General features: G+C 36.1%; 1 protein-coding gene across 3 annotated transcripts in view; it reads right to left on the bottom strand.

Annotated features, from left to right (window-relative positions):
- The window catches only part of LOC127426369 (segment polarity protein dishevelled homolog DVL-1-like), a 53,923-nt gene extending 43,538 nt beyond the window's left edge, over positions 1-10,385 (bottom strand). For all 3 annotated transcript variants that reach the window (XM_051673142.1, XM_051673143.1, XM_051673146.1), the window contains exon 1: positions 9,972-10,385. In XM_051673142.1, the coding sequence (XP_051529102.1) occupies positions 9,972-10,141 (170 nt within the window). In that variant the 5' untranslated portion in view covers positions 10,142-10,385. The remainder of the gene's footprint in view (positions 1-9,971) is intronic.
- Positions 10,386-12,091: the final 1,706 nt, after the last annotated feature.

Here is a 12,091-nt window from a genome sequence, read left to right as displayed (position 1 = left end):
ATTGTGTAGTATAGTGGTGCAGTATTCAGCAGCAAGATCCTTTCACTGTGTGTTGAGAGTAAATGTTGTTCTGTGTAATGTGTGTCCAAAGATGAGATCTATGTGACCCATTTGGGTCAGTCCATCTCAAGTGGTCCATTACAGGTTGCTTGACCATTTTTAATTTTCCTAAAAAAAAAATTAGTGTTTACCTATGTATTGGTATTGCAAAACCACCAGTTTTTTATTTTTATTTTACTCGGTTTAACCATGACTGCCATCTTTGTGTCATGGCACACAACAGATTTTGGTTATACAGCTGTTTATGGAAGCCTCAATATCTCGGCTCAGGATGGTCCTAGCTCCTTGAAACAAAAACTGATCTCTAGAGCACATTACAAGGTACATGTAAAAACATTTTGCACATTCTTGTTCCTTAGACTTAGAACTTAAGTCCTAAAGTAATGCTCAAGATTGCTCAAAGTTCCACTTTTAGAGTCAATTTATAATGGGAAGGGTTCGAGTCTTAATTTTTTTTTTTAGGGGGTACCTAGGTAAGTATAGTGTGCATGTAGAACATTTCAGGTTTGAGACTTCTCTTATTTAATTTTATGAGGGCGAGAAAGTGCAATTTTTAAAATTCCACTCACTTTTGGGTTAAATATCTCTGTTGGGGGACCAGATACGAACATTACATTTTCACAGAAATAAGTCCAAAAATTTTTAGTTTGAGATTCCACTGGTTACATAGCTAGGGCTAGTCTGGGGAAAAGCCTACTTTGATCATGCATTTTGAGAAATTAACAGATGGAATATAAGCATAACAAATAACAAAAATGAACAGTATTGTACATGTTTACATGTACATGTTTTATTAGAAGCTGTGAGATTTCCTCACTCAGTCTCTCTGAAATGTTGTGGGAGCATCCGGTGACAGTAACAGTGATGATTGCGAATGATACATGCATACTTGATTCCAATTTAAGGCTTTTTTCTTTTTGTTTATTTGCACACTGAATTGTGATTGGTCTTATCTTCTTTGCATATTTAACCATTTATTAACACTGCACAGTGAAGTACAGTTGATTCTTGCAGCTGACACAAAAAAACGAGATTGGTGCGAAGCGTCATGACAACGACAAAGCAGCCCTGATGCAGCATTTACTGCAAGTTTTTTAAGTGCAATAAGGCTTTGAGTCAATTAAAGGGGAAGTTCACCCAGAAAGGAAATTCTGTCATCATTTACTCACCCTCATGTTGTTCCGAACACATATGACTTCCTTCTGCAGAACACAAAAGACGATGTTAGGTAGAATGTTAGCCTCAGTCACAATTAACTTTCATTTTATGAAGAAAAAAAAAAAGATTCTAACAACAACAACAAAAAAAAAAAGAATCTAACATTCTGCCTAACATCATCTTTCTGCAGCAGGTCCTATTGTTTAATTAGGCCTGCTTCCACTACCCCACACCCAAGAAACCAGTTTCAGCCACCAGGAGTGACATATTGGACAAGACCAGTCTTTTCAGAAGCAGGGTCCTTTAATTACACATGATAGCCATTAGTGTGTCAGACCGGTGTTTTTTATTTAAAACACTATTTTAAAACTTGTTCCAAAGGCAGTATATCCTGTGTGAATGGCTCCTAACTCATTATGTGCTGCCTGCTCTCCAGGGTTGGGGAGTAACGGAATGCATGTAACAGGATTACGTATTTAAAATACAAAATATTAGTAACTGTATTCCACTACAGTTACAATTTAAATCATTGGTAATCAGAATACAGTTACATTCAAAAAGTATTTTGATTACTGAAGAGATTACTTTGCATTTTATTGTCATTTGTTTCATTTAATATTTGGTCCTTTCAGATGGAAAACATTTATACATATAAATGATGCGATCCAAAGTGCATTTGAACAGCGGTAAAACACTTTCTTATGATGTGTTACATTCATACGAGCAGACAGAGAAGTAAGTTTGAAGTAAGTTTGGAGCACAAGAAATAGAAATAAACCTTGTGTAAATTGTCAGCTTTACGCTAAACTAAAATGCTATTTCTAGCCATTTTACATGCACACGTTACCAGGCACGATCATATTTTTTTTTATCAAGAAAATTCACGTTAGATCATAATTTCTTTTTTTCTAGTAAGACATTTGATATTAGGGCAAAAATTGTATTCTTGATAATTTTTTTTATTGTTTTCCTGTAAAAAATATCTAAAGATCCTTAAAACAAGATCAGTTTGATTGATCTTGTTTTAGAAACAACACTGCATAAGATATTTAGGTTTTTCAGAGAATGTATTTTTAACGTGTATTTTGTCTTTATAGTCAAAACAAGTGAAAAAATCTACCAGTGCTGAAGAAGTAATCCTAAGTATTTAGAATACGTTACTGACCTTGAGTAATCTAACGGAATACATTACAAATTACAGCATGTATTCTGTAGTGGAATACATTTCAAAAGTAACCCTCCCAACCCTGCTGCTCTCTATATGTGTTGTTTAGTGAGGCACAAAACACTTTTTTTTATTTTTTATTAAACACACTAAAGTAATGTTAAATTGATATCTCTATAAGATAGAAACATTTATGACTATAGAACTATTAATTATAAAAAAAGAAGAAAATAATTGAATACATTACGCAAACAGAATTTCTACAAATGCACGGTAGAAAATAACAAACAGAGATTTAACCCATTTATTATTTGATGTTGTACACTGCAGCAACTACAAGGTATTTTACGAACACAGAAATACAAAACAACTGAAAAGTGTACAGAAATGTACAATGTTGCAGTATTGTAAATTTAAGATTAAACACCAGTCTACAAAAAAATAAAAAAAAATAAAACATTAACATTTATAATGTGTTCTGGAAATTAAAGAGCTTTAAACAGTTCTTTAAAAAAATAATTGTACTTGAATGTTTTCAGTTCATTGGAAATTCTATTGCAATTATTTAAAATCCCTTTCTTTTCATTAGTAACCGTTCTAATTGACAGATCCCAACCATAAAGGTCCAACAGAGTCTACAACTAAATATATAGCATACATTTTAGCCAAGCTTTACATTTACCTAACTTAACAGTTTCAGCCATCTTTATAAGGTCTGGAAGACTTGCTTTTTAGAGACAATCCATCTTCAGACAAACTAGGCAATAAAAGAAACTAACTTCAATAAATTCTCTTGTTGCGGTACTTCAGCAGGTTTTTGGGTCTCTCTTTACCACTATCAGAGTTTTCACACTTTCGGACCAATCAATTTCCCTTACTTTCAGTCATTTGTGATTATTGGATAAAAAAAATTAAAAAAATCATTTAATAGAGATTGCACTCACAAATTGCAGTTTCTAGCCAACCAATTTGTTTAGAACTGATCGTAATTGGAAAAATTTATATTCACTAATTACATTTTTCATTATCTTTCCAGGCCTGGAAATCACCTTTTTAAAATTCCCTGGTATTTCCAGGCAAGTCACGGCTGGAAACAGAGAAAGTCCAGTCTTTCCTCACATGGCCTGGCCTCCCAAGTCCCATTTGTTACAGAAAGGGCACCACAATGATTAGGAATGGGGCACTGTTGCTGTCCATCATCTGTCCAGTTCTCATACTTTAAACTATCCCCATACACCCAGAACCAACTACCTGCCAGAAAGCGCAGCCCAATCCATACATAATCATTCTGGTCATGTTCAATTTTTCTCTGGGCTACCTGCTGTTCTGCGGATGACTCTAGACTCACCAAGTCCACATATGTTTCTCTGCAGTACTCCAAGGCCTCCTCCCATGATTTGGGTTCTGACACCAGGATCATGGAGCGTACTGTGGCCAAACAAAAAAAAGGGAGTGGCTCTGTACAGGGTTCATCGAACCATTCACCATCCATCGATGCTGCACAACTTTGAACACCGTTTATGGGTTTGTTCCAGAAATTTTCATCATCTGGCTGCATGCTGTGCCAATTTCGAATGTTTGAATTGCTGTTAGCCCAACACCAAGGCTCATTAAACAACCCAATCCAAAAGTAAAGATCATCCAAAAAGGATCCGTAGATTCCATGGATATACGCCACCAGTGCAGTGATTTCTTCTTGGGTTTTCACCATGACTAGGGTCATATTCAACAGCTTGCAGTGGGTCTGAGATTCATTCCAGGTTTTCGTCTCATTGACCAGCATGAATTCAAGGCTACTGTTAATTTTTCTGATGCATACGAATGGGTGTTTCTCAAAACAAATACGGTCATACCAGAAGCCTCTCCAATCTATCATAGCACAATAGAAGGTGGTGTACCAGTTGGAGTATGTAAGGGGATCGCTGTTCGCCCATGTCCAGGTATCTTTCAAATGGCCATCTGTAAATTTAGTCAGCCCGATCCAGGCAAAACCATTTGGTACCAAAGCACTGATATTGGTGTTATTTACTGCATTATGTATAATCGCAAAACCATCATGCTGCGAATTACAATGCATTTTTGCTTCTAACCAAGTCTCATCATTAACTTGTAATTTCCATAGTCCCGTATCTAGATGGCACACAAAGTTGAATGCTTCATTACATGACTTGTCATACCAAAATCCGTTCCTGTGTATTGTGGCACAGTTTCCAGGTTTATACCAGTTGAAATAATTTGCTCTGGTTTTATCTACCCAATACCACACTGGATTCCCCCTATAAAGTCCGATCCAAGAGAGCTGTTTGGCAGAACCGGAGAGATTCTTCAGATCATTCACATCTAAGACTCTAAAGAATTCCGCACGATGATTATTGCAATATGTCCTTGCTTCATACCACGACAACTTCTTTTCCACATAGACGTAGTCCTTTACTATTCTTGGTATAGGTTCATCGGCAAACGCATGGAGCACCAGCAGCAGGAAGCTAAGAAGTCCAAACTTCTCCATGATAAGATAGTCAAGTTGACTGTTACAAGAACTTATGTCATGTTATACTTGTCTTGAGAGTCATTTGCATGGCTTCTAAGAAAGAACCAGCCAAGACACAAAGCAGTCTAATCAAATAAGTGGCGTGCAATGAAGAAACGCCTGGATATTTTAGTTTTCCACTTCATGCACAAATATTTAAGCAAAATTAATACACACTGAAAAGAAGGGGAAAATTATGAAATTGTAGACTATTACCTTGTTGACACTTGACGGCTAGAGTGTATTAGTAGAAATATATGACTTTAATAAACAACTTTCTGTCAAAGCAAATGGTATTCAAATGAAGGAGACATTCAAAAACATTGAATCTTAGTTTTCCAACCAAACTAAACCACACCACACCATAAAGATCTACTAAGAAAGAAAAAAACAAAAATGTTTGCTGTTTTTTATATACATCTTCTACCTCAATAATTGTGTTTGTGAACTTAACATCATATTCCCTTTGAGCACAAGCCCCAAATGACATTTTCAAAATAAAATGGTTTTAATTCAAGATACTTTTGAACTAATCCCATAAACCGGGCAAAATAGTTTGTCCAAGAGTCAGAAATAAAGTAATAAAGAAAAATGATTAGAAATGTAGTGATCAGCAATTAATTTGCAAAAATATTTTATGAAAAATACTGTATATGACACTGTCCTTGCCAAGGTATAGAAACACAGGAAGTAAAGCCACCAGTCTGGCCATGCAGTTAAAATCTGAGAATGACAACTCTAATGTTTTATGAAACACTTTCTAAAATCAAGACTTAGTAGTTCCAAAAGCCAACAGGTAACCTGGTTATATAGGCCAACCCAAAGTCACTCGATTCTTATGACTGATATGTCTCCACTCCACAAATTTTTCCCATGTGAGATTTAACAATAATTTTCTTTTGTCTTTTCTGAATGAAAAGTCCCACATTTATTTCAATAGTTTAGATGAGCTTAGATGTTCACTAACCAGCATTATAACTTGCAGCATACACATAGAATTCAACTTATGTGCAGTCACATATATCAGGTATTTTACAACAGCTTCGAATTTGGCTCATCCAATTAGGATTTGGAGTCTATCTATTATATTAGTTTTACTGTTTTGAGGCTAGTGTTAGTTATATATAATATGAAGCTGTTTTTGCTCCAACTAGGATTGCAATATAAAGAAAGCAGTATACAAAGAGAGTAGTGTGTGTACAAAGAGAAAAATACATAGGGTCCAGCACAGTTTTACAAAAGCATAAAAAGTCAAAACTCAACATAAACAAGAACAGAATCCATACTGCAATTTCAGTTACCAAATAATGCTGATGAAAAGGTTGAGATTTGGCCATTTTTAAATTGAAAATCAGTTCAACATTATCATGTTTAATAATAGGATTTCAGAAAAAAAGAAAAAAATACCAACCTCAGTCTGAAGCCAGCACTGCAAGTAAAGACATAGACTAATGAGTAATAATCGACCACTTATAAAATAGTTTGTGAGCTAATGGCCTTAGGAAGGATCTAATGGTGTGTTTGTTATTAAATAGCCTAAGGCCACCGTCCTTGAAGTGACTCTCTATCCAGACCTGAGTACATTGGTTTTAAAGCTGCACTATGATTTCTTTTTCATTTACACTTTAAAAAAGTTCATTGTTGAGTGAGTACACAAAAAATGGTGTTCAAAACCCTGGTCTTGTCTTATCCTAATTCACTACGGTAAGCCTACAATAATGATTTTTATTTAGAGACGTCAGGCCGGATTTTGCGCGAAATCGCAGGCTTACATCATCGTTCGTCCTTGCGTGTTTACATCATGTCCGTAAGCTCAGAAAAGAAGGTCTGGCTGTGCTGCATGTGTGTGCCGGCTGGGGAAGCTATGGCTGTCCAGTCAGTCACTGTTTGGCGAAGTTGTGTACTTGCTATAATGCTTGGATATGTATTTTGGTTTTTAGGGTTGTTGAAGCTTATATTATCATGCTTTAATGAATCGAACATTACTCATGTGTTTACCGATCACATTGTGTGTAACAGGCTATGTTTTCCGGTGAAGTTACTGTAACATGTTTACTAATATTCATGACTTCTGAGAATTTTATAATATGGCTGCAGTTTGAGATTCCCTGAGTGATGTGTGTGTGCCGCTGTTTTCTCATTTCTTTTCCACCAGTCACAGAAATGCACAAGTTGTTGTATCACTTTTCATTGCCCTTTTAGCAGATGGTCTGTTGTCCAAATTATTGTCCAATTTAAAACTGCATCTAAAAGCCACTATAGGAACAAGGTAATGTATGCTCATCTCAATTTGTTTATAAATGTACTGATTTCATGGCACAGTAATTTACATACTAATTTGTTTAGTGTGCAACTATCTCTCTATTATAACTTTACCTCCAAATAAATTATTAAAGAAATTGTTAACTAACTTTCCATCCACTTTTTGCACTGTTCTGTTATCAATGAAGTGAAAATGTGTAAAAAAAAAAAAAAAAAAAAATAATAATAATTTTTTTGAAAAAACTGCTGTCTCCTACTCATTTTCATTCAAATAGCCTTTTACAGATAAAATGGTGTGCGTCATGATGTCATTCTTAAAAAAACACTTTGTCACATACGTTTTGGTTTAGTGCAAAAGAAATCTGCCCTTGAGGCATTTGCATGAAATGGAGAGTATTGAGAATTTTTTGAATCTGGTCAGTTTACTGTAATTTTAATTTCACATAACTGCAATAGTAGGAAATATCAAGACGGCATTGAAATGGAGAAGCTCGTCTCTATCTGGGATTATTAGAATAAATTGATTGGAATACCTGGCAAAATACAACAGAACTGTTGGCATTAGTGAGCCTGTAATCCTTATCCTATATTACAATCTTGAATTAAAAAGATGGACAACGCGTTCACATTATGTAATTTTGCTTGTCCCTGCAGAAAATATGTTGTGAAATGTGGAGCTGCGGTGTCCGAACAACACATAAAAACTTCAGCACTACTCTTCACTTTGCTCAAATCAAAAAGTTATATGTGCTTGTGTTCTAATACAATTTTTCAAATAAAAATAAAAGACGCTCATTTATTTTTCTTCTACGTGTGTAAATAACACTCGATAGCATGGAATGACTGAGACAAACATGCATTAGTCCATATACACGTCAGCCAGCATTATCTGCAGTTGTTTTTTCAAAGAGATGATGAAATTTACATTAAAATCTGTCCACCTCTTCCAACAAATAAAGCCATCAAAACATGGAATGTTTGAATTAATTTAAATGTCTTTATATAACTTTTGGTATAATATGACCCCATATAGATCTGTTATTTATGACTTTGTTTATCTGTCTCTGTACACCTGTGATTTATTTTTCTACATTTGTCAATCACTCCCTCCATACCTCCATATCCCTTTTCTCTTATTTTTATCTGTGTATTCATTATTTTTGCAGTTTTTTTTAATCACATTGGTGCTGAATGCTATTTCTGTTATTGCAATACAATAAAAAAGAAGCACGTTTTTTTCTGGTGTCTTCTCGTTGGCACTTGGAGAACTCAAACAACCATAAATAATGAGCTTAAGGGCCGGTCAGTGCAGTTTCACTATTTTTTTACCAGCATGTAAATCGAATGGGATTTATATAAAATGGGTTATTTTTACCAGGAGTTTTGGTAAAAGACGTCATAATATTTACCGGCGCATGAACGCACAGTCCATAAAAGGTCTGGAAAAAAATTACATCAAGAATAAAGGTAATGTAATTGTCTTTAATGAAATTAAGGAAAACTTGAGACTCCTTATCAGTCCACATGTGCCTCTCCACTATGCTGTTTGTTGTGAGGACAGATGTGATGTAAATTCTGTCTTCTAAATTGTTTGCATTAATGCCATTTTTTTTTTTTTTTTTGCCAAAAAGTGTTTCCAAACTAGTTTTTCATAACATTTGACATATTGACATAGGATTTCTGCACTAAAGTTAAATAAAAACATATTATGTTGACACTTGTGAAATGTTATCGATAATTTGCGTTTCTATCGGCTATATCGGTAAACATTTTTATGCGCTAATTTTTTTTTTTTCACAAAAACAATCCTTGGATGGAAACCAATTATTGTTATATTATTGTTATATTGCATATTATTTTCTTATATTGCAGTCTTATTTTTTGCAGTGCATAGAGATCTATGGAAGTATTACGTTCACTTGCATTGTCCACTTAAGCCAAGCTGATTGGCTGGTCTTAGCTGGTTAAAGTTAAGAAGTGCCCAAACCCCTCTAAAACCAGCCAACTGACTAGCCTGACCAGGCTGGGCAACCAGCTAAGACCAGCCAACCAGCTCAAGCTGGTTTAAGCTGGTTTTTATTTCTTTTTCAACAGGGCATACAGTTTTTAGACAGCATAGGTGCTAAAATGCTGTCTGGTACATTTTGAGAAGCTTTCACACTGTAAACTAAGCCCCAAAAAGATCAAAATGTCCTTTCTTAACCAGTGTTTACATTGTGTTGGCATTATGAGGACAATGTCAAGATAAATGTCTTTTTGAATGACATGTTTAGGTGGAAAAAAAAATTCTGTGTTACAACATCTAGACACATTTAATTGTTGAGGTTTATGAAACAACATTTAATAAACTAAGAGAAGATAAAGTCAGAATATGCTGTAATTTAGATATTAAGGAGCACCAGCCAATGCAAGAATGTGTCAATGTTCTTTATGACGGAGAATGTATACAGTATGTAACCTCTTTGCCAAAGGTCAAACTTCGGTTAATACGCAACAAACCAAGCAGGTGTTCAGTTCAGTATGCAAATAAAAGAAACAGAACGAAGTACAGTATGTGTATATGTTATATTCAGCAGCTCCAGTGCTAAGTGCATTTCTGATAACTGTCTTTCTGATGCTGATCTCACAAAGGAGGCGATGAAACATAGATCATGAGAGGCGGGTGCTAATATGATGACAGCTTCATTTGCACAGTGCCAAAATAGAGGAATCAGTCTTCAGGTACATTCTATATTGTATTGCTGCATACACAGAATGGCAATGCATGAGATTATTCCATCATCAAAGCAGACTTACCCAAAATCTTGATCCATTGATTTAAAGAAGTATTTGTAGCTGTTGACCGGGCGGTTGCTGAGGACATTTTTGAAATCTGCCAACGTTACCTTCTCAGGTGCCAATGACAATTTCACCAAATAAGGAGTTTCCTCCTCGTCTATATGGTAAATAATTTTAGTCTCCGCCATGAGAATATGGTGAGAACAATTGCCGGAGAACAGCACGTGTTTCTGATGCTGTCTATGCAAAACGTGTGGCGACAATAAATAATATGGCAAGAATAATGGACGCTAACTTAATAAAATCACGCATTTTGCGTGATTAAAGATATAGATATAAATGAACCGCCTTTCTGACGCTACGGATAAGAGCACAGGCATTATGGAGGCCTGATAGATTTATCAATGACAGATCAGTGTGCAGATATTCTGCTGCCTGTGAAACTTCTTCTGTAGGTTTACTGGCGGGCTGCAAACCAACTACACAGGTGCATGCCGCCACCTACTGTGCTGAAGTGTGACAATGATGAAGTCTAGGAATAAAAGGATGATTTCCTATATTCTCTGTTTAAGACAAGAATTTCTAAAGAATCTCAATATTGCTTTTACTGTTTTACCAGTTCCTGATCTAATATTTAAAATATTGCACAGAGTATATTCTGTACATCCTGAAGCTTGTAGTTCTCTTATAAGTTCAATTCTTTCCTGTTCATATTTGATACATTTAATTAAAACATGTTCAGCTTCCTGGCAGATTCCATTTCCTGGCATGTATCACGTAAACCTGTGTTATGTTTGCCCATGATGTGAAGTGTTGCATTAAGTTTAGTGTGACCCATCCTTAAGCGTGTGAGCATGACATGCTCCCAGTGTTGGGTAAGTTACTCTAAAAAAGTAACTAATTACTAACTACTAATTACATCTTCTACAGTGTAATTAGATTACTGTACTAATTACTCTGTCTGAAAAGTAATTGCATTACTTATTACTAATTACTTTCTAAAACCCTTATCAACCTCGACCAGATGAAAATACAAGGATAGACATGAAACTGTTTTTTTTGTTTGTTTTTTTCTCTCCCCAATTTGGAATGCCCAAATCCCAATGCGCTCTCAGTCCTCGTGGTGGCGTAGTGACTCGCCTCAATCCGGGTGGCGGAGGACGAATCTCAGTTGCCTCCATGTCTGAGACCGTAAATCCACGCATCTCATCACGTGGCTTGTTGAGCGCGTTACCGCGGAGACATAGCACGTGTGGAGGCTACACGCTATTCTCCGTGGCATTCACGCACAAATCACCACGCGCCCCACCGAGAGCCAGAACCACATTATAGCGACCACGAGGAGGTTACCCCACGTGACTCTACCCTCCCTAGCAACCGGACCAATTTGGTTGCTTAGGAGACCTGGCTGGAGTCACTCAGCATGCCCTGGATTTGAACTCGCGACTCCAGGGGTGGTAGTCAGCGTCTTTACTCGCTGAGCTACCCAGGTCCCATGAAACTGTTCTTTTAATTATTTCAAATAAATCTCATAAAATAATATAAATTATTTATGAACTGGCCAAAGAATTTAAGGGGGCAGCGTTAACCCTCTGGGGTCGACGGACGTGCCGGCGGGTCCTGCAGGATGTTTTCCGCATAACAGCGGAAACAACTTAAAATACTTCGTCATTTTTGGGCATACAGATAAGTGTAAGACATCATTAGAAACTATAAAGTGTCTACTTTTATTTGTGTACACACAATAACAAACACTCACTTTATGTTATGTTGTCATCTGAAACATTGTCATCCGCATTCCCTATTTTTCCTTTTATGTGCAGTTTGAACCTGATACCATTCCTCTCCATCTACGTTTGAAGATTCATCTTCTCCATCCAAACTTCCCATCTCCATCCTCTTCAGTCAAAGCACAGGCGTCACCAACCCACCAAACCACCCAAAAAAAAAAAAAAGGCAGCCTTGCCTGTGTAACTGAAACAGAAAGAAAAGGTTCACATCCTTGATAGAGAATCAGACTGGAATTTTCAAGCTATTTCCCTGCGTAGTGCTGCTATCATGTGGAAGGAAGAAGTCATCCAATCTGCTTTTCACAATACAGTTCGTTTCAAAGCAGCTTTACAGACAATCAGTAACAG

Source organism: Myxocyprinus asiaticus, chromosome 35 (assembly GCF_019703515.2).
Source record: "Myxocyprinus asiaticus isolate MX2 ecotype Aquarium Trade chromosome 35, UBuf_Myxa_2, whole genome shotgun sequence".
Lineage (NCBI taxonomy): Eukaryota > Metazoa > Chordata > Actinopteri > Cypriniformes > Catostomidae > Myxocyprinus > Myxocyprinus asiaticus.
The sequence above is the reverse complement of the archived record's forward strand: the minus strand, read 5'-3'. Positions and strand labels throughout refer to the sequence as shown.